Here is a 23,893-nt window from a genome sequence, read left to right as displayed (position 1 = left end):
AACAGAACTTAACAAAACTACACACTTTCTATATGTACAGTTTATATGTCAACTACACATCAAAAAATTGTAAGAAAATCAGGAGCTAAATAATATTTGCAGTACTTATATTTTAAATAATTAAAATTGGATTAAAGTAGATCTGACAAAGAGGGCTAGTGGCACCGTCCCTCTCAGTGGCCCTCCTAGGCCTCTGAGGAAGAGTCTGAAAAACATCAGTTTTAAACTAAGACTTAGCCACAGGCTCTTAAACTACCTGACAAAATTTAGATTAACATATTTTTTAAAGATTTTATTTATTTACTTTTAGAGAAGGGAAGGAAGGGAGAAAGAGAAGAGAGAAGCATCAATGTGTGGTTGACTCTAGTGCCCTCCACTGGGGACCTGGCCTGCAACTCAGGCATATGCCCTGACCGGGAATTGAACCAGTGACCCTGTGGTTCAAAAGCTGGCACTCAATCCACTGAGCCACATGAGCCAGGGCACATAAACATAATTTTTAAATTATATTTCTTCCTTTCAAATATTGTTAAATTTCCAACATGTCTCAGCAATTACTTGGAGTAATCTAATCAACTCAGAATATTTATATTATTAAATACTCAAATATTTTTTTCTATCCAACCCTTAAAGACATGGATTCTTTCACAAATTATGGGCCAGTGTTCGGAAATATAATTGCAGGATAACAAAACAAAGAATTTTAAATCTAGAAAGAACTTTATGTTTAATCCCTAAGGTCAAAACCAAAGATCTGGATGCTTATCTATTGATACTTATTCTTTCCATCCCCCTTGCTGTTTTCTAGAAATTCTTTAGAATATTCTACACAACAACAAACAAGAATAACTGAGAAGTCTTCCTAGGGCTACTACTTACAAAAGTGAGGGGGTGGGTGCCAGGGCTGTGGTGGTGGGGAAGCAGCAGTAACTCAGTGGCTTGTACTCAGAGATGTGGGGCAGAACACTACCAGTCCTTTAAGAAAATCAGACTTGACTATTGACTATTGGCAGCAAGGGTGAAGTCACTGCCCAAGGAAGGCTCAGCCTGGGAAGAGAACATGACTCAAATTTGTAAGATAAGTAAGTCACTGAGGACACTTGTATTTGAAAATCCTTCACAAAAATTTTATTTAAGATGTCATGCCCTTATAAAGAGTACATTACATCAAGATTGCAAACAAAGACACTTTTTAATGAGACTTTTATCTACTTACCTACATTACCTGGTAATTCATTTCCTACTCTTAACACATTTCCTTCTTTTTCCTCCTGCTTCGATAGGACAAGTGCCATGAGGGACATCCTAACAGAACATGCCATTTCCTTGCCAGGAAAACAGTAACTTCCTACTGGCTGGACTTAAGAGAGTCACTGGCATTCCTTGTTCCCAGAATAAGAAAGGTCACTAAACCCTGAATTTAAATGTGACCTTTTTATTACTCTCAATCTCTCCATTGAGTTTCTCTTTTACTCACTCATTATACTTTAAAACAATCCTAAATTTTGAGCACTCGAGAACTGCTTAAGAAATATTGTAATTAAAGGGTCTAAAGTTAATTTACTTCTCTAACTTAATAACTGTTTCCTACATAACAATCTCAAAGTTAATAAAAATTATTAGTGGGGGATCCAATACTAAGAAGGGGATGAATTCTGAGAGTAAACACATTTTATAACCCTTGTCTCGAAAGTAAGATCAATCCTACAAAATGCTTAGAATGTTAAGAATGCAATTTACACAGTAAAAATGATTTGTTTTCAGTATGAAAGTACTTTTAATTTCTTTACTGCAGGTACAATGGCATCCAAGTCGTCAATTTCTGTAATAAAAAAAAAAGCAAGAATAAGAAAAGAGCAGCTTTATCTAGTGATAGGATCAGATGAAGCGAGAATCTCTATGCAAAGGCAAACCTTAAACCAAAGGCACACTGGTGCTTTCAAGCACACGAGACTTTTCTCCAATAGTGTGATAGGAGTATCACTAATTCACAGGGCATCTTGTTTGTAAAAGCTACCACATGCCTACAAGCATTCACTGACTCTGATATTAATGCCATTAACAGTATGCTCTTATTAACAAATCCTACTGGCTACATTTATAATATCATGTTATTACCTCTTTAAATCTGTATCATTACACAGGTGACCCTACATGGTGAAATCCCAGGTAGAGGCTGTGTCTCTCTCCGGGCCCCTGAGGATTTCTTTGTATGGAACACAGTCCTAGACTTAGTTCTGTTGGAAAGACTTCTCATTAATACCTACCTAATAAAAGGTGTAAAGCCTCCCAAAGTACCAATCTCAGATGCAACATATTATAGAGCTTTGCCTGCTCCAGCTTACTAGATGAACCAGTTCAGGTTTTTCTCTGCCGGGTTCTTTCTGAATCTGATTTTTCTTCCCAAGACTATCTTTTCCCAGTCAGCCTGTGAGAACTCTGTTTGAAAGCTCCCGGCTACTGAGGAAGCGAGGTCCTTCCTCTCATATTCCAGACTCTAGCCCTACTTAAGGTAAGCCTCAGGGACAAGTTCTCTAGAGGCTCACCACTTTTTCCAGATTATTCTGCTAGGCCACTGTTCATAAACTCATTTCCTTTACATGAAACATGCTTCCTTGTGCCCTGGCCAGGTAGCTCAGCTGGTTAGAGTGTCATCCCAATACACGAAGGTTGTGGGTTCAATCCCCAGTCAGGGCACGTACAAGAATCAACCAATGAGTGCGTAAGTACGTGGAACAACAAATCTCAATCTTTCTCTCTCTGCCTCCCTTCCTCCTTATCTCCCCCCGCCTCAAATCAATTAAATTTTAAAAATGAATGAATAAATAAATAAATAACAAGCTTCCTTGGAATCCACCTCTCTCCCTCGATGCTTAGCTGGATTTGATTGTTCTTCCTTTTGCCTAAATACATGACCCATGTTGTTTAAGCTCCTGATTTCAGTCAGAATACTTGTCTGGAACCAACTATAAAGCATCAAGATAAGAGAAAGGAAAAAATATACTGTATTTTTTGGACTGTAAGATGCACCGGACCATAAGACATACCTAGGGTTTAGAGGTGGAAAACAGGGGAAAAAAACCCTGCTCCACCACCACCGCCACCTTCCCCTGTCAACCCCACCTGCCAGGTAAACTACATTCAGACTGTAACACATGCCGCCCATTTCCTCCCAAATTTGGGGGGGGTGTGCCTTATAGTCTGAAAAATACAGTAAGCAAACCAACAACAGACAATTTGGTTCACATATTACATCATAATAAGGTTACGAGATCAGGCTATTCCCTGACCCCATTCTGAAATCACACCTGTTTTCTCACTGAATGAGAAATCCACATTATAAATGAACCTCACAGAGAAGAATCCTGGCTGATATGAGAATTTTCTCAGCTTATATAAAAGAAAAAAAGTCCTTCTCCACAGCCGGTATTCAGTACACAACTCTAGTTCTAGATGCTTATTACTATGATACCCAGTAATAAAAGAAGATAGTCATGTTTCCCAAAACAGATTCAACTCTCCCAATGTTATAATATTTAACTCCGTAATTTCAACTGTGACTAAAATGCAGAGCTCATCTGCGGGCAGGGAGACTTGGCTTCTTGAAGCAAATGATCCCACATGAACCATGCTGGTAACATTTGAGAGGAAGTTTCTATAGAAGGATTCTGAAATAAGTGTTACCAGCACATCAATTAAAATATTTATTAAGAATGAGAACTTCACTATTTAAGTTAATTGCTACCCCAAAGCAAGTAAAATCATGTTATTCTATGAGACAAGCCTCTTCAGGATACAAGGCAACGCATTTCTACAATTTCATGTCTCATCCTAAGTTTAACTTTCAAATTACATTTTCCCTTTGCAAACATATGAGCATGCCTAGAGCACACTCACTCAGTTTCCTGCTTCCGGTTTATATAAAATTGGCCCTAAAATGTCCATTTTGTTTAATAGGCTACAGACGCCAGTTGGATACTTCTCTCATTTATTTATCTTCTTACCAAATTCTATTTTACTCATTCCCTCATCTTCTACTAAACCTCATTTCCTTCTAATTTGATTTCTAATGTCAAAGAGCCATTTTTAAAAAACAAAAAAACCCCAAATCTTTCAAATGAGCTATATAAAAATAACTAGTAAATAAATCACTTTAAACTTTAAGAAGTGTTCTTAAAAGTAAGAAATTATTTTTATAGCTATATATAATCACACAAAATAAGAGCTTTAGGTCTCCATTTTACCTATAATTCCCAAGCAAATTCCCCTCAATATGACCAAGAATAGATATGTATCTCTCCCCTTCTAGAAATTTATAAATTTATCTTTCTTTCTAGAGATCTTTAGTTCTTATCACCAGAGTAAAAATAATTAGTATATTTGAATAACACAGTAGATAGGTCCTATTTTTAAAAAGGAGGAGGAAGAGCAAGAGAAAAAAACACCTTACAAGGCCATAAATTCTACCAAGATTTCTCTGTAATGACAGAGTCAGGGCCTGGCCAGACTAATTGCCATTTCTCCTCTTAAGGTCCCAGCACAAAGGCAGCCCCTTGCTCCTTACCGGGCACGTGCTTCTCTGTTCTGTAGCCTAATCCCAACCACTCTAACTGCATGTTAGGAGTGTGTTTCTAGAACTATGAATGGTTTCCGAACACTTTCTACCAAATGTTTTACGTAAAAACACCAACCCAGGAACTAATGAACATTCTTCCCTCCAACCCACTGACACCTTAAGACTTGAAATGTAAACACCATCAACAAAGATCTTACCTAAGATCTCAAGCAGATCATTAGTGAATGCCTGAAATGCTGGAAAAAATTCCTCATGTTCTTCCAATTTGATGATAATGCTTTAAAAAAATGCAGTTTACATTGAATTTCCAGCTTAAATTTCTTGCATCTGATTGAATATAGAACATTTTCAAAACAGAAATTTTCCTAATTTAAATATAAATTAATCATAATTTACAACAATTCTTCCTTTTGAGATCTTTGTTCATTGAATACCACTTTTCTAAAAAAAAAATCTATCATCAGTATAAATTTATATAAATTTATATAAAGGTTCCCTAACATGGGAAACTTTTTATTTAGCTCAAGGATCCTTGATACCATGTTTTTATAACATATTAAAGATAACTGGCTTTTATATCCACTATTCTATTAAACAATAAGTATCAGTTGTCAGTAAAACTGTGCGGAGGGGAAAATGGCCAGTGGTGATAGAAATGTTCCTTTTAAAAGCATCAAGTACGAAAATTCAAGTGTCAGAATAGTAAGGGTTCTTACGTGCAGTTCATACGGAACAGTGTATGTGTTTCCCTGCCCATATGCTTCAGTATAAATTTGTGTATAGAGGTTGGAGTGGGGAGGAAAAGTTATATATTAGAAATGCTTAGTTTAAAAAAAATCCTTAACATTTTATGTGCTAATCAAATATGATAGTATGCTAAAAATAGAACTTGCTTATGCATTCTAAACTCACATGAAGTTGCTAACAAGGCTTGAGTTTCTCCACATATAATTTCCCTGGGAACAGACTTACAGCAATAATGCTGGTAAACTTGTCCACCTTATGTAAACTTAGAGGCCCTACAATCTACTTTTATCTTTAAAATACCTGGCATTCTCTCCATCCCTAAGGTGTGACTTTTAAGTTATTTAAAAGATGCTATTTAAGTTATTTAAAAAATGAACAGGAAAGGTGAGTAACTTATGAAGTTGTGAAAGTTTTGATTTCACCACTCCAAGCATTCTGGAGAGTATTTTGTAAGCTATTTAAAATAAATACCTTTGAAGGTCTTCAGGTCCCAATACCTGCATAACCTGTTCATTCACATCCTCATTAATCAGCCTACACAATTTTCCAACTGTGCTCACCAGCACACACAAGGAAGACGAACTATCTGCAAAAGAGATGTAAAAGAACAGGATATTTTAAAAGAGAATTCTCGAAATCACTAAATCAAATACTTTATGCTTCAGTTATCCTCAATTTTTTTACTTTAAAAAATTTTACCTACTTTTTGTTGATTAGGAATAGTTCTTAAAGGGGGGCCCAAAATGAAAGAGGGTCATCACCTAATTCTAAGAGTTCTTGGAGGTTTCTCACAGCATTGTTCATTTCTCCAAGTCTAGTATAAACTTCATTCATTCGGGGATAGACTCCATTTAAAGAAGGAACATCAAATAATTTTTGGAAGTGAGAAACAATAGCTTGAAAAGTTTGAAAGTTCGGCAAATTGCTGTCCTGTCCAAAAGAGAGAGAGAAAGAAAGATAGTACCTTATAATAATCCCAGATCTTTAATGAAAACTTTTAAAAGAGAAAGAGACCTAGTAGAACAAATATTAATATCCACATTGTTATCAGTTTTAAGGTAACATTAATTAAAATGTAAATATTTACCTAAGTGTTAAGCATTACCTTTTCCTTATTTTCAACTTCTTCCAACATGGTATCTACTATGAACAACAGATCTTCAACTTTGATACCTTCATTTTCATCCTGCTTCTTTAAATTATGCCAGGGCACCAGCTCTGCAGATAGTGTTTTCAAGGACTTATACAGATCCTTTATAACAAAAGAAATGACATATTATTGATTGAAAAAAGTTTCCATAATAATGCTAATAAAATGTAATTATGTTTCAATATCTTTAAAAATCAGGATTTATGTTATGGTTTAATAAATCCATTAACCAGTATCAGTATTTTTGAAAATACCATTACCAGTTTAGAAAAAGTCTGTTCAATTAGTGTTCTCCAGGTAAATACAGGCTTTACTTTAAAACAATCCATATTAATTATCTTGAATCTGGATGTTTTAAGTAATTATATGTTGTTATTAGCATGTGTTATTTAAGTAATTGGCTTGAATTATTGATGGATAAAATATAAGCTGCTTCTTTATATTTTGGCCTTAAATGTTTTATAACACTCATTAAGATGTAATTCACATAGAATAAAATTCACCCTCTTTAAGTGTACAAGTCAGTAGCTTTCGCAGATTTACAGCGATATGCAACCATCTCCGTTACCTAATTCCAGAACACGGTCATCAACACAAAAGCAAACCCGCCCCTCCTTGAAGTCACTCCCCGGTCTCCCCTGGCCCCGGCCCCTGGGTAACTGCTAGTACTTTGTTTCTATGGATTAGCCTATGGTAGGCATTTCACATAAAATGGTGTCATACAATAAGTGGCCTCTTTCACTTACGACAATATTTCCCAGATTCATCTATATTATAATATTTATCTCCTGGAAGGTTTTAACTTGAAAGGATGCCTAAATTATTTCTACTTAATCTTCACGACGGCCTACGCAGTTTTCTTGACCTAGACACGTTGCCCTGATCAATTTTAAACTGTGCACAAGAGGCAATGCTACGGCCAGTTTACAACTCTGAGGCTGGGAACTGACACACATGTACTGAACATCTCTACGTGCACGGCACAGTACCTGGCCCTTTAGAACAGTGCTGCCCCAAAGAAATGCATGTGAGTCCCAGGAATTTTAAATGATCTAGTAGCTGCACGTAAAAAAGTAAAAAGAAAGGAGGTAACATTAACTTTGGCAATATATTTTATCAATATATAAAAAATTTTATTATTTAGTACTTAATATTTTAATTACTTTCCCATACTAAATCTTCCAAATCTCGTGTTTCATACTTACAGCGCATCTCAGCTGGAAGAGCCACACTCACGTGACCAAAGCTGCCTGTGGGGGGGTTACCGTACGAGGCGGTGCAATGCCAGAACACAGGAAGAAGTACCTAAGAAACTCTTTTCCAGCCTCTTTCAGTCCTCCACTTACTTAACACTTTCCAATTAATTAATGCTCAGATCTCACATATGGCATCTTTAACCTTTCATTTGCCGAGAAGGCGATTCCCTATTTTGGCAACACATTCAGTGTCAAAAGAATGTTTTAAACATCAAATGCCACCAGAATTTGGAGGAAAGTCAGCGGGCCGCAGCATAATGATACTTTCATTAACTAGTGCTCCATCAACAAGGTGCGATCATGAACAAATGGTCTGTGGTAAAACCACACTAAATGTAAGTTTTTGCTGGAGAATAAAAGTATTAACAAGATTAAGAAAAAAATGATGCTCTGATGTCCTTCGCAAGGCAGAATGGTTGCAGCACAGTCCATCAAGTAAGCCCTGGGAAATCTAAGAGAGTCTCCTAGGCTCTCCACACTGCTCGGCTGTGGGGATGCAGAAGCGCAACCAAGGTCCCGCCTGACTTTGGATGACTGGCCTTGAGCACTGGAGAACAAGAAAGCCACAGCACACCACAGCGTGCCGGCCTAGGACGGCTATGGAGCCGGGAGAGGAGGGTAGGAAAGACGGAAGGAAGGAGGCAGAGAGCTAGCTAGCTTCATGCTTTTTCCATCCTTCTCTTTTATGCCAAATCAACCTGAGGAAAAAAACTAATTTGGGAAAACAGTTGTCCCAGACTTATAGGCTGCTACGGTTTGGAAAACCTTAGATATGGGGAGGCATCAAAGAACCTCATATAGTTTCTCAGTTTGGCCCCCGAGTCTGTAGTAATAGGGAAACATCTGAGGCACTGCCCAAAACCCATGCGCCACTTCAGTGCAGAGCAACTACATTCCTCCTGGGTGTCCTCGGGGTCTTCTAACCATAAAGCCAACTCTCCCCGTCTCCTCCCACACTATACAGTAGCAAAACCTCTCCACCACTGTAAAGCTTTTCTTGAGGGGCCTTTCCTCCTCCAGAGCCTGGAGGACAAATTCCCTGCATCATTCACGGGGCACATCATGGCCTATTTTCATTTCATTTCATTTCTTCCAATGGTATCTTGAATGGTTCAATTTTATTTCCTGTATTTTAGAATGCTTTGTCTCTCCAATTAATCTGAATCTTGTGTTACCTTTTCTGATATCTCCCACAATGCCTTGAACATAGTAACTAATCAATAACTATCCATTTATTTGATGCTTCGCTTTGTCTCCTTTCTCTTCTAGTCTTTCCCTGGTCTTGGGAAGGCCGGGGCATGTTCTAGCCCATCTGCCCTGAGGAGAAAAGTAGAGTCAGCACCCACCCGCCTCCTGCTGGAGGAACCCTCTGACAAGGGGAATGATTGGGGAAATGCCATGATTTACATAATTAACCACTATTTCACCTCTTCCAAATAAAAACTGGAGGAACTCAGGCCTATAAGATAGGTATACTAATCCAAAACTGCCACTCAGTCAAAAAAATGTTTATAGCTCTATCTGAACCCTAGTTAAAATGGAAAGAGAAATTAGGCTGAATGTGAAGATTCTTTCATCAGTTAGAGGTGTGTTTTCATTAAAAAATTTTTTAATTCAGTATCATCTCCATTTTGTTGCCTTGAAATGTATAATTCTGCTTTATTCTTCTGACAAATATTGAGCACTTACTATGTGTCAGGAGGTTCCTTGGAATATGTCAGAGAACAAAGACAAAACTCATGGAGCTTACACATTCTTACACGTATCCTCTGCACCATTTAACCCCACGTAATAAGGCTTCTATTGACGGATACTATTATTACGTCACACCTCCAGGAGCAGAGGTATGCTACGTCTGTGTTTGTTATGGGAACATCTAGAATTTAAAGGGAACAGAAGTTAAATACCATTGACTTTAGCAATCCACTTTTCAGTGAGCTACTCAACAAAGACCAAAAAACCCGGAAGTTAATAAAGAATATGCAATAACTCTATAAAGTGAAGAAATTTTCATCTTTCACGGATAGACAGAATAGGTATCAGTGTTGGCTGCTGTCTGACCACCATCTGCTCTGCAGTATAAACAGACATGGAGATAAGCTTTGAAAAAAGGAAAATAATTTGAAATATGAAGAGGAAAAAAAATCCCCAATTAAAACGGAATAAAGGATAAGACACTGACTGCATCTGAAGGGAGACAAGGGCCACGACAACCTGTAGGATGAGGACACCGAAAGTGGGAGATGAAGGTAGACCAGGGAAGGACCTACAAGTTCGAAGTGGACCCACTACAGATTTTCAACAAGGCAATGGGCCTAAAAACGTTTTGTTTGGTAGAACTTCACAGGAGGCAAAGCTAACAGTAAAGACATCATATGGGTAATACTTAAACCAATATGTAAGTAGCGAGATTCACATGTAGATACGCTAAGCCTTTTCAGTTTTACAGTTAAAACAAACAAAACAAATTAAGCCGAGTCCTATTAACAAAGTTCACGACTCCAGTAGATTTTCAAAGCAGGTGAAGAATATTAAACCCCCTACCTTTAGGGAAGTCAGCTGATCTGCCCACATTTCTATTACAGGAACAAGGTGCTCAAATCCACAATCTTGAATGAGATCTTTATTAAAATGTTGGGTTCCTCCTTTACTCTGTTTATAAATTATTACTGGAGCTCTTGGATTGTGAATAATAGAATTGATGCTATTCAGCACCTTAAAAAAAAAAAAAGACTGTTTTTAGTTGAAATGTTTACCATAGTCCTATAAAAGTGACCTATGTTAAAGTAGGGCTATAAATATGTCAATGGAATGTCATTTTCAGAGTTAATTTTAGGCATTAAGATCTTTAACGAGACCAACACTTGTAATGTTGGGGAAGTACAATAGTTTCATTACCATGATTAAACATATGAGTTCTAATGAGAAGCACAGACTTCACAAAAAAAACTAAAATGTTTTTTTAAATGATTTAGACTTGAAAGTAGTTATGATCTATTATAATCCACAGAGAAGAGTAATTATCCAGATATCCTTAGCTCGAGTCCCACATTTTCCTATTTCTTTTTCTTTTTTAAAGATTTATTTATTTTTTCAGAGAGATTGGAAGGAGGGAGAAAGCAAGGGAGAGAAACATTCAAGTGCGAGAGATACATCAATCGGCTGCCTCTTGTATAGCCCCTGCTGGGGATCTGGTCTGCAACCCAGGCATGTGCCCTGACTGAGAATCAAACCTGCAATCTTTCAGTTTGCAGGCCTGCACTCGGTCCACTGAGCCACACCAGCCAGGGCACATTTCCCTGTTTCTATCTCCTCATATTTAGGCCAACTGAGATGTTCAATGTTGTTTCACAGCTTCAGCTGAAGTTGAGAGTAAAGACAATGAATTATAAAATCCAACACATTCTGAAGAGAAACCCTGGAATCATGCAGGTCTTGCTAAGAGGTTATCAAACTGATCCTGGAGGGTGACCAGCCCATTTAAGAAAACGCCTGATTCATTGGACAGGATTCACCAAGACGAGAGCGTTTTAAAGTAATGTATAAAACTAGCAAGTGAAAAATGATGTGCTGTTTTTCTTTTCTCCCCATAAAAGCTACAGGTCTCCTGAGAATTTGACTTCTGATGCTTATTTACAAGCAGTTTTGTTTGTTATTTTAGTGCATTTCAATATTTCACTTGTATTATATTTAAACTCTTTGAATATCATTTTAATGGAAAAAAAATTGCCCTCCACTACATTATCAATAAGAGCACAGTCCTTCTCCCCCTGCTCAGACAAAAGGTAAGGAGGCAACAAAAGCCCCTCAAGAGGCCAGAGAGTTGACGCTAGCTGTGCTTCAGAAGTTCACAGGACAATCCTCTTCCATGACTGAGGTGATGAACCAAGGGAAATTGCATGTATGCCTAGCAATATGTATCCAAACGTTATGGTAGATGGCTTGCAAAAATTACTGCAATTGTTTCTCTTCCTTATATCTTCCCCACTTTGCAGTGTGCCAGTGCAGGTTCTCGCATCAAGAAGTGGAGTCTATTTTCTGCTCCTTGAATCTGGACTGGTCTTGGGCCTTGCATTGGCCCACAGTAAAGGAATTGATGGTGTGCCAGCTCAGAGCCCAATGCTCTAGGCACCTTGATTATTTCTGTTCTCTTTGAACTCTACTGACACATGGACAAGCCCAGGGTAGATGGTAGATGATAAAAGACACATGGCTCAGTCATCCCCAACACCCTGTGCCAATATCTACCCAGATCCCAGAGGCAGAGCCACTAAACCTACTTGTATCTGACAGCAGATGCATGAGGGAACCCAACCAAGATCAAGAGAACGGCCCAGCTCTTTAATATATTGTCCAAGCACAATATATTAAAGGGCTGAACCAAGTTTCAGGAGGGCTTGTTACACAGCAAAAAAGAACTCATACATATGTAAAAATAAAGATAGAATAGAGCAAGGAGAAGAGGCAGAAACAACAGAAGCCTGCCCTTCCACACTGTAGTAGGGTAAAAATACACCCTGTGGCAAAATGAACACTGTGGAGGGGAATTAAGCTTTCTTTCATGGGATTAAACTAACCCTGACTGAAGAACCCTAGGGGAGTATCATGTGAACAGGGGAGGAAAAGGATTCCTAAGAGGTCAACTGGAAAATGCACTGCCCAGAGAGTGAGTAATACATGGCCAAGTCCCTACACTGGTGGAGAGGAAATAACTACGCACACGAGCTGTTCATCCAGAAGAATAAATGTGCTAACAATATAGCAAAGGAGAAATTGTAACAGAACAATGACAAGATACTTAACCTAAAAGGTATCAAAACTACAAAGATTGAAAGAATGTGGAAATAGTGTAGAAATGAAACAGACTAGAGTCTAGAAACAAATGTGTGCACACAAGGGAACAGGGTGCACACTAAGGGTTCCATTTCAATGGTCTGTCGGGAACTCAGATGCCCAGAGAAGCCAGGGAAGAACATAAAGGAGTGAAGCAAGGACGGGTGGGGACCTACTGAAGGGCACATGCCCCTATGTGACGAGGAAAGGCCTGATTCTGCTCTGACAATGGCTGCGCAGGATTTTGTTGCCAGATTCTCTTTTCAGGGGAAGCTACAAATAAGGACTTAGCAAATAAAATCTCTTAATTTAAAAAAATATTAGTAATAAATTCAGTTTTTTAAAAACCCTGCATGGGTCCAATAAAATAAAAATGCAGGCCCAGTTCAGTCAGTAAATGACCAGGTTTATCTGCACATCTATTCAAAAAAGGCTCATCTATCTATTCTATAAAATCAGTAAGGTGAGATCTCTGCATCACACCACACAGAAAGTTAAATTTCAGATGAACTAAGTATCTAAATAAAAAACAAAACCATACAAGGACTTTAGGAAACAGATTTAGTTATACAATAATAATAATAATACCAACCATAGCAACAACAAAAACAATAAAAAGGGAAATGGCTTAAGGGAGGAAAATAGGGAAAAAGATAAAATCTTTCCAAAATCTCACCAGCTTTTTATTTTACTACCCTGCTTTGAACAAGGCTAACGTCTCTTAAGGGCTAAGACAGATTCTAAGTCAAGGTAACTGCAATGTTTTTAGCCACATAGGTATTCCACGGCAAGACAAGACAGGGTAAGCACACACAAATACAGGATGCAAGGATTCCTCACCAACCGACAATTTGTTACACTGCGACTGAAACCAAGGTCGACTACAAGCCCCAGTCTCTTTGCCAGCCATTCAATACCTGAAAGTATCTCTGGTCAATTAGGGCCTGCTGCTGGTTATCTTTGCTGGGATCATCTTTTTTCTCTGGGTCCTCAGCCTTGTTCTGACTGATAAGATCCTGTAATCTAAAGGGGGAAAAGTCAAGATAACACAAAATGCTTTCCTAGACACTGGATTAAGATAGCAAACTGAGCCAGTGATCCAGCCACCCTCCCCAAAGCTTTCTGTCACTTTCTATTTGTGTGTGGATGTGCACACACATGCACATGTGCATTTTTACAAATTTTAAGCCATACTGTCTCTGGAAAACAAGAAGATCCTCTCAATAGACCACAAATTATAAGGAACTGCTGAAAACAAAAGGGATCACACTGAAGAAGAAAGTTCTAACCACTCCCCAACACTTGCAAAAAATAAATAAATAAATAGAATAGGAAAGAACTACAGTGAAGGACGGAAGCAACTTCCTAGGGATGCAAGCTAGGAGGTACAGGTAAGGGGCGCAAGAAGCAATGGGCAGGGCAATTGGTAAGGGCACGTAACAGCAAGAGCTAGAGCAAGGACCATTTGGAATGGTCCTTCCTTCCCCACATTCCAAAAACAAATAGTGATGCCTGGCCCAGTCAAGAGGGCATGAAAACCCAAGAGATTATTGGACTTTCCAGGTAACTCCTGGAAAGCTAGGGGGAGAGTCTCTTTGCCCAGAAACCTAACTATGCATGCGTATCCACCTAGTAGCAAACTGTTGCCCTTCCCCAAACATCTCTGAAGTCAGGCTGTAGTAGACATTCTTCCTACCACCCACCATACCTTTGAAAAAAGTGGTCCCTTATTAGACCCACTTCAAATTAACCATTTTACCAGTAACTCTGAGCATGCCTACTGGTTTCCTACAGAAACCTGACCCATCAAATTGATTCTATGACTCATTAATGAACTTGACCTGCTATGTGTAAAATAGAATAGCAATGTGCCATCATGTCATTTGCCTGCTAAAAAACAATCAGTTGCTTCCCACTGCTTTGTGAATTAAATCTCATGTCCTTGGGTTAGCATTTGAATCTCTCCATGATGTGAGCCCTAACCCAATATTCTCCTGACTCCTTTCTTACCTCATCTTACTACTACTGACCTACCACTATCTACTCCAGTCACAGGTATTGCCCTTGATCTTCACTCAGTTGCTCTTCTCTGCTCTCTCGTGAGAATATGACCAAAAAAAGTAATAAATGGAATAAGCTCTAGGTAAAAACTCAACCTCTTTCCTCTAGTAGACACAAAGACCTCATAATCCATTTTCCACTTGATTTCCCACCTATTTACCACATTAACACATTGTACTTAGGGGTTCTGCTGAAAGGCAGTGCCAGGAGCACGTTAGCTAGAATACCAGAGGCATAGAGAAGTCAATATGCTCTCCAGTGGGAGTACACGTAAACTGGTATGTCTGAATTTAAATGTTAGTTAACCTTGCGGTCTTGCTCCTTGAGCCTCTGGAACGTTTAAACTGGGCAAAATAACGTTTGGACTGGGCAAAGCTATTTCACACAACTGTATTTCACACAACTATTTGGAAAGCTAAGAGGAAAGCAGACACTCTGGACTGAAAATTAAAGACATTCTTTAGAATCAGCACTATCAGGTTTAGCTAAAGAATATCTTAGCTTATATGCACCTATAAAATTCCTTCTTTTACTTACTAACACCAATAGAAATGCCTTCTATTCAATTATTCCCCTTCCCTTTCTCATAAAAACCTATTGCCATTAACCCCAATGTGAACACTATTTGGGTTCCTGCCAGAGCCAGTGCTTCCTGAAGAGCTATTCTTTTGAATCGTAAACAAATGCTTGTTGCCCCCCACGTTGGCCTTTTATTTTTTAGGTTAATATTTCTATTCACATAATTGTTCTCTTCCTTTTCTCATAAAAAACCCTTGCCTTACCCTGTAATTGGGACACTATTTGGGTTTCTGTCTCAATCTGTTTTCAATTCTTTTTGATCCTAAATAAGTGCTGTTGCTTCTCATTTTGGCTTTTTAAAGAAGTTCTTAGTTTATTAGTCCTCTCATGAAAAACCTGCACAATCGCCACAGATGAAGGCACTGAAGAGTCTTTACTCTCTCTCTTTGCCAGCACCCACACTGGCCTTCACAGCCGGACTTTCGGCATTCTCTTCCCGCACTCCTTTTGCTGTTTTCTGTCTTGAGGTCTTATCCTTCTCATACAGGCCATGTCTGCTAGTTCTATATTTGGGCTCATTTTTCTTTATGTAATTCAAGGAATCATAAATCATGCCAAAATCAGTTGTCTTGACACCACCAATATGTGCTTTGAATCCAAATACAAAGATAACATCTAGTTTTTCTGGAATTTCTGTCTTAGGTACTGTTGCCTTCCCAGGGTGAAGGACATCAGTGACCATTGTTTCTGTGCAAGTCATAAACTTTCTGGTCCAGAAGGTTATTGTGTCATTCGTGATGGTGATGACCTTCGAGCAGCCCGACAGGAAAATCTCCTTTTTTTTTAATTAACAGCATTTGAGAAACCAATGTTGTAGCAGAACGGGCTGTACTCAGAAATATGCTAGGGTTGTTGTAGTTTCCAAGGCAGTGAGCAGGGCCTGAAGGCCATAAAATGCCCTAAGATGGCTCAGGAATACTTTACATTTCTTTGTGGAGTCTAGGAAAACCAGAAAACTTCCCTTTCAACCTAAAATATGCTGTGCTACCTCCACAAGATGAGTTTCTATTTACAGACACTTTAGAGCTTTTGTGTCGGCTGAAGCCTTTCCATGGTCTCATGTGACTCCCATTCTGAAGACGAGGAACGAGTTGAAAAGTGGAAGGCCAGTTTTTTTAAAAATCATGCTAATTTAGCCACAATGATACAAAACACGTGTACCCACCAATGTGAGCCTATCAAAGTTTTATGTTCCCTGAGTCCTTTTCCCTACATTCCTAGGATTTTTCTTTTTTTTTAATGTTTTCTTTTTCCCTAGAATTTTTTTAAATTAAGAGGATGAAAAGAGGGGTGGTTCCCTTCAATCAAGCAGTTACAGCTCTGAAGGCAACGTTTCTCTAGGAGGGGCGTCCAGCTTCAGGCCCAAACCCTGTGCTTTATCTTTGGGGCCCAAACCACAGGCAACTACACCGGCTTTGCCTGGAAAGCCTCATGAGGTAAGCTGCCCCTCTCCACACCAGACCGGGTGCACAGCCTGTGCTTCGCAATCTCTAGAGGGAGTTGCTGTTAGGGATTCAGTCTACCCAACCTCCCCCCTCCCTCTAGACTCCCAGCTGGCCATGCTCACATGCACGTCAGAATTCCCAGGTGCCTCCATTCTTAAGCCCTTTTTAAGGGACGCTTTGAGAGAGGCAGTTTTCACTTCTCCTAAAGGGGGGATGGAGAGTAAGCCTTAACTGAAACACTTTTCTCCAGTCTGACTCTATTTTTCCACTCTTGGGCCTTCTACGCCCATGAACTAGTAAGTCTTTTGTGCCAGGCTCCTAAGGCAGTGAGATGCTCCCTCCCATCTGTATTACATGTCACTGGCTCACCTTTGCCTGGTGCCAATCCCTGGGGAAAATGGAACTCTGAGGACCTGGCCTTTTTCTTTTTGGCTCCTTGCTTATACTATTGCAGTAAGTGAATGAAGCCTTGATTGTTCATTTCAACTTGGCTTGTTGGACTAACCGACCACCTTAATGCCTATCATCTCAACACCAGGGCAATGGGATTCTGATTTTGTTTCCTCCTACCAAAATAAAAATAACATTGAAAAATTAAATGGAACTGTGCTTTGGTTATCTTGCACTAACAAACCTATTTGGTCACTTCTTTGATCACTTCTTAACAACAGAATTTTTAAAAAAGATTTTATGTATTTATTTATATTTAGAGAGAAGGGAAGGAAGGGAGAGAGGGAGAGAAACATTGATGTGCGAGAGATACATCAATTGGTTGCCTCTCGCACGCCCCCAACTGGGGACCCGACCCACAACCCAGGCATGTGCCGACTGGGCAGAGAACTGGCAACCTTTCAGTTCGAAGGTCAGCACTCAATACACTGAGCCACACCAGCCAGGGTGAACAACAGAATTTTATAATTGACCTGTTTGTAACATTAACTCAAACAAGAGGAATCCATGTTAATAGCCTCATCTGATATTGAATATTGGTAGTTGAAAGGTAACTACAAATCTAAAGAAAAAAAACTGAATTTTCTCTGATTCTAAAAAGGAAAGAGATTTCCCCTCCTTTCCTTGTAGCATTTCTTTTGGGAAACTTGTAGCTGTAATTAAGAAAAATGTAAATTTTTAAGATTTGCATAAGCCCTGGCCAGGTGGCTCAGGTGGTTTGAGCGCTGTCCTGTGCACCAAGAGGTTGTGGGTTCCCAACCAGGGCACATAGCTAGGTTGTGGGTTCAATCCCTGGTTGGGGTGTGTATGGGAGGTAACAGATCAATGTTTCTCACATCAATGTTTTCTCTCTCTAAAAATCAATAAAAAACATATCTTTGAGTGAGGATTTTAAAAAGAAGATTTACATAAGCCTCTTGCCAATTTTACATCCTGGGAAAGTCTGCCTTGAGAGCCTTGGAACCATCTCTTTGAATGTGGACATCAGGGAGGACTGTGCCTCGTCTCCCTGGCTCAGCGGAGGTAAGCCTAAGCTCCTGGTCCTCAGCTGCAACTTCCTGCTTGCCGAAGCGTACAAGAACTTTTTTCCCTCTGGATAAAGACAATTCACACGTATGTAAAGGACAGCACCTGTGTGGCTGTATAAAAGGGTGAGATCTCTTTCTGTCTTTGCCATCTCTTTAGCAGATTGCCTGTAATGCACATCAGTCTGGTTGAATGTTTATTCAGTAAGGAAACTGTTCCTTTTTTCCTATAGATGTAGAAAGGATTCACTGGGTTGACAGGAGATTTTATTCTTAATTATTTCCCTAACATCAGGTCTTTGAAAAACATTCTAACTCTGACACTTAAGAAAATAAAATTTTTAAATGTTTTACCTTAATTTTTTTCACTGGGTGTTTTGTTTGGTTCTGATTATTAGTGTGGTAGTTAAGAATGTGAGCTTTGGAATAAGAATGATTAGATACGGATCTGATTTCTTTCAAAGTCCTTTCCCCTATCACCTGTGTGATGTGGGCAAGTTATTTAACATTCCTAATTCTGTTTCCACATCTAGATACTACAAAAATTCCATACCTAAAAAAATAAAACTAACAAATACATTTTTTTAAAATTCCAAATTTAAATTTCTAAAAACACAAACAATTTCTTCAAATTCAGCAGAAAAATATAGCAGGGATTGGTTCAGAATCATAATTTTAAAGGCTAATAGTATAAAAATCAATCTAAAGACTAGACCTAAATGAACATCACAAAATATATTTAATAAATTCTTATCTGTAGTAGTTATGTTCTTAAAGTTAGCACGAACACTTAATTAGCAGACTAAACCACTGCTCCTCGGGGAGACACAGGGTCAGGTTCCTGCACGCATCTGGTCGTATTTCCTCAACTGACCTCAATCCATTCCTCAGTACATAACCTAGTTTCATGCATGTTAACATTTAAAGAAATGGCTAATAGCACTATAACTCATGCCTACATGAAGTTTACCTAACACATGTTTTTCTGTAAGGCACATCACAGGATTCTGGTGTGTAGGGACACTAGATGGCACACTTCAACACTATACTTGGGGACCATCTTGGAGAAATCACCAACATAAAGCAAAAAAACGCAAAAAAAAGAGAGAAGGTGGCATTGTGATAACAAAAAGGATGCTAGTTGAGAGCATGAGGGGTGAAAAAAGAGGGACGAGCCTCATCTGGTTCAGCAGCTGGAAATGTTTGTGGTGGGCATGTCCACGAAGGATTATGAAAGTGCAGCAAATATTAATTTGGGGATTAAAAATAAAACTTAGCAAGTAGGCAAGTTCACAAATATGGAATCTGTAAATAATAAGCATTGACTATGTTATCTCTGTATATAAAAGTACAATAATGTGTGAGTGTATCTTCACTAATATACTTGCCTTGAAGTCAGTAAGATCTCTTTAAGGGGGATCAAGATATGCCAGTTCGGCCCTAGTCAGGTAGCCCAGTTGGTTAGTGTCATCCCAATACACCAGGGTTCCGGGTTCAATCTCCAGTCAGGGCACATGCAAGAATCAACCCATGAATGCAGAAATAGTGGAACAACAAATCCATGTTCTCTCTCTCTCAACCCCTTCCTTTCTCTCTCTAGAAAAATCAATTTAAAAATACACCACTTTTAAAACTCCCTGGCTGGTGTGGCTCAGTGGATTGAGTGCCAGCCTGTGAACTGAAAGGTCACTGGGCAGCTTGACACAGCTACTGTGGAAAATAGTATTGAATTTCCTCAAAAAATTAAAATCAACTGCCTTTTGACCCAGCAATTCCATTGCTGGGAATATACCCTAAGAAGCCTGAAACACTAATTCAAAGAACTTACACACCCCTGTGTTCATAGCAATGCTATTTACAACAGCCAAGTGCTGGAAACAGCCTAAATGCCCATCGGTAGATGAATGGATTAAAAAACTGTGTTATATTTACACAATGGAATACTACACAGCAGAAAGAAGTAAGTCCTACCTTTTGCAACAGTCGAGTTGGAACTGGAAATTATTACACTAAGTGAAATAAGCCAGCTGGTGAAAGACAAATACCCTACCATCTCGCTTTTAAGAGGAATCTAATAAACAAAATTAACTAACAAGCAAAACAACCAGAGACATGGAAACATAGAACAGACTGAGAGTACCCAGAGGGGATGGGGGAGGGAGGGATGGTTGACTAGGAAGGGACTAGTCAAAGAACATGTATGACTGACCTATGGACACAGACAACGGTGGTGTGGGGACTGACTGTGGGAGTGTGGGGTGGGTGGAGAAGGGCTAAGGGGGAAATTAGGACAACTGTAATAGAATAAATGAGAATAATAATAAAATAATTAGTAAAGTAAAAAAATAAATAAATAATGAAAATTTAAAATATGCCACTTTAAAATAAGAAATATTTTAAGCTGAAGGAGTCTGAAAAATGGCAGGTACAGGAAAGACTCTCTGACCTCCCCCCTTCTTTCCTGAAGCAGATGATAAGACCCTCAGGTGACAGGTACCCTCCCTGTAACAGAAGGAAAGGAGATCTTCATCTGTGAAGACAAAGACACAGCAAGGAGAATTGGAATTTCCCCCAGTTTACTACCCTTAGCTCATACTCTTTTGTCCTATCCCATTTTCCCATAACACTCCTCTCTTCATCAAACCTAGTATAAAAACACTCAGGCTTAACTGCTCGTTCAGGTCTTCACTTCCTATGGAGGCTCCTACGTCACGTAAAACTTACGTTCAATATATTTGTGTGCTTTTCTCATGTTAATCTGTCTTTGTCAGTTTAATTTTCAAGCCTAGCCAGAGACCCTAAAAGGGCTGATGAAAAGTTTTTCCTCCCCACACTTTCTCCTCTGACTTTTTACCTCCCTGTATCTCAATCAATTTTACCATCTTGGTTATTAAAGCACCAACAATTACCTAGTTATTCAGGCCTAAAACTTAGGAGTCTTGATTTTTCCTCCTCAGCTGCCTATATTCGATCCTCCGCCAATCCTATCAGTTCCACCTCTAACATTCCAAACACTCACCGTCACCACTACTGCCACCTTCGATCATGTCGCCACCACCTCTTGTCCAAAAACTCACACAGCAGCAAGTCCTGTGCTATTTTACATGCAAGGACGTCTATATCAAAGCTGTCTTATGTGTCTATTTTCACTGTCCTCCTCCCTTCACATCATCTCCCTGAGGGCAGAGACCTTTTCTACTTGGTGCAGCACTGTAATTCCAGTACCCAAAATGCCCAGCAGACAGTGGGAGGTATTATAGGTACCCAAAATGTCAAGCAATAGTATAGTAGGAAGGAAAATAAATAAAATATTAATTGAATGAATAAATGCAGCTTTTCCAAATTTTCCACTTCTCTCTCTTAAGTTTTTCTTCTCTACTATTTTAATTTAACTCAATATGTGATTCTTGGGTATCCAGAAAACTTGCCTTTCACCACAGCATGTGTTGCCACAGAAAGAAGGAAACACAGCTGTGACTAAAAACTGAATCAACTTATGCCAATACATTTAATGTATCAAACACTTACATAGCTCATAGTTTTCAAAATATTTCATCCCAGTGCTCCCTCAAGTCCCATTTCCTTGAACCAAAGAGGGCACACAGAATCTTTAGAAAATACTATCACTATTGGAGGACAAATTTTCTGAAACTCCTCTGAGTATATGTTTCCAAAGTCAAGAAAGATACAAGTGGTGAATATGAATGGCTGGCTGCATTCATTCTGGTACTTTTAAAGTATGATGAGGGTATATATTCTTCAGGTCATGGCTACTACCAACAAAATTTGGGGCGTCATTTCTAATTTCAGCGATTCTCTTAAAATTCCTCCATGACTTCCAAATATAATTATCTAGTTAAAATCTTGCCCTTTATTATATTAGGCAAGTAACTTTTTCTTGTTCTTATTTAAAATTAACGTATAGCTAAATCAAACTGGAGAGCATTAGGCTAAGTGAAATAAGCCAGGCGATGAAAGACAAACACCATATGATCTCACCTATAAGCGGAACCTAGTCAACAAAACAAACAAATGAGCAAAACATAACCAGAGACCTAGAAATAAAGAACAAACTGACAGTGACCAGAGGGGCATGGGGAAGGGATAACGGGGAAAGAAGGGGAAGGGCAAGCAAAGGAATATGAACAGAAGTCTCATGGGTACAGATAATGGGGGGACTGACTGTGGGAGTGCGGGAGGAACAGGGCAGGGGAGAGCAATAGGAAAAAGGCAGGACATCTGTAACTGAACAACAATAAATAAAAATAAACAAATTAAATTAAAATATAGCTAAATCCAACACAATAGAAATGTTTTTAAACTGTGGGACCAGAAATATCCCTTGTTAGTATCATTTGCCCCCATCAGCCTCGTAATTTCAAGCCAAGCCATATAAGGTAAGCTAACAGGTAACAAAACACAAAAACCTAATAAATTTGTAACTTTGGTAAAGTATAATTACTTGATGTTTTTCTTTAGGGCTTTCTCCAGTTTCTTCACTTGTTGTTTATAAAGTCTTAATTCATGCTGTGTGGGCCTGTAGAAAATAAATCATGTTGAACACATTCAATTTATTGAATGAAGCTATAAGGTTATTTAATAACGAACAATAGAGTACACCTTGTTACTTATCACAACTATGCTTGTTAAGTCTTAAAATATTCCATGACTGCTACTGAAGTGTTTATTGGCCACTGGATTTCTTCTTCTCTGCATTCCCTGTTCAAAACTTTTTACCCATTTTTATTGTTATTAACCTATTGCTTGTTTTTATAGTGAGATATTTCAAATACACAGACCAAGAATAGAAAATATAAAACAAATACTATTTGTTTTATAAGTAGTTTTACTATATCAAAATTGAATATTAAGATTTGTTTCTAATCTTATTTTTAACTAAAACATTATGTATATACTTAAAACTCCATGTGTGTCCCTCATTAATGTCATTCCTCTCCTTTGCATGACACAGAAAATACTATCCCGAATTCACTGCTCATGAGTCCCATGCATGCTTTAAATTTTTACTTTAGGTTACATAATCATAAATTTACATATTACTATGTGGCAAGCTGTTAAAATTTACTACACAAGTGGCTTACACTGTAGGTATCAGTCCTCCCTCCATTAAAGTATAAGCTTTATGAGAACAAGGTATCTGTTTTGTTCATATTATAGCAGAGCTTAGGATAGTGTCTTAACTTACAATAAGTGACCAACAAATATGTGTTGCTCATTCCTTATTACTCACTGTCAACACGTAGACTCTCATCCTTTTGTGGCAGGTACGCTGTATATTAATGTATTTGTCTGTTGTATGCCATTTAAACTTTTTAGTTTTCTTCTCCTCCCACAACACACGGATAAGTTGACATAAGATGTTCTAAAGGAATTTGGAAACCTGCTAGTATAAGACTGAATCTACTGAGTTCCTACCCAGTTTTATCTTTTCAATGTAGACTCCTGTTTTCTCACTTCACTTGCCTACTTATGTGTTCTTGTTCCACCCATCATATGAAAGACTTTGGACTAAAATGATTATAAGAGTATGAATTTCCCCAAGATTAGCTTTACAGTAAAGGGCTAGAATGACTTATTTAATGTTCCAAATTCCAATATGTTTATTTTCCAAAGGTTACATAAAAATGACTTAAGTTTCTCTCACCTGGTTTCCAAATCTTTTTGGAGATTCAGCTTTTCAATTAAAAGTACATCAATCTTAGCTTTTGATTCCTTCAGTTGATTCTGTAATGACTGCAACACATTTCACA

General features: G+C 38.5%; 1 protein-coding gene across 6 annotated transcripts in view; it reads right to left on the bottom strand.

Moving 5' to 3' along the window:
- Positions 1–1,275: 1,275 nt before the first annotated feature.
- Positions 1,276–23,893, bottom strand: part of CEP70 (centrosomal protein 70) — a 65,007-nt gene continuing 42,389 nt past the window's right edge. For 5 of the 6 annotated variants that reach the window (XM_024566157.4, XM_045200069.3, XM_045200067.3 and 2 more), the window contains 9 exons: positions 23,788–23,876; positions 22,585–22,659; positions 13,480–13,585; positions 10,274–10,444; positions 6,429–6,575; positions 6,085–6,253; positions 5,795–5,909; positions 4,774–4,853; positions 1,276–1,822 (listed from right to left, as the gene is read on the bottom strand). In XM_024566157.4, the coding sequence (XP_024421925.2) occupies positions 1,761–1,822; positions 4,774–4,853; positions 5,795–5,909; positions 6,085–6,253; positions 6,429–6,575; positions 10,274–10,444; positions 13,480–13,585; positions 22,585–22,659; positions 23,788–23,876 (1,014 nt within the window). In that variant the 3' untranslated portion in view covers positions 1,276–1,760. Of the gene's footprint in view, positions 1,823–4,773; positions 4,854–5,794; positions 5,910–6,026; positions 6,254–6,428; positions 6,576–10,273; positions 10,445–13,479; positions 13,586–22,584; positions 22,660–23,787; positions 23,877–23,893 lie in introns of those variants that run through there. The other variant, XM_045200070.1, reaches the window with a different exon arrangement.

The sequence above is a fragment of the Desmodus rotundus genome, chromosome 8 (genome assembly GCF_022682495.2).
Source record: "Desmodus rotundus isolate HL8 chromosome 8, HLdesRot8A.1, whole genome shotgun sequence".
Taxonomy (NCBI): Eukaryota; Metazoa; Chordata; class Mammalia; order Chiroptera; family Phyllostomidae; genus Desmodus; species Desmodus rotundus.
Note: the sequence above shows the minus strand (reverse complement) of the source record. Positions and strands in the feature narration are given on the sequence as shown.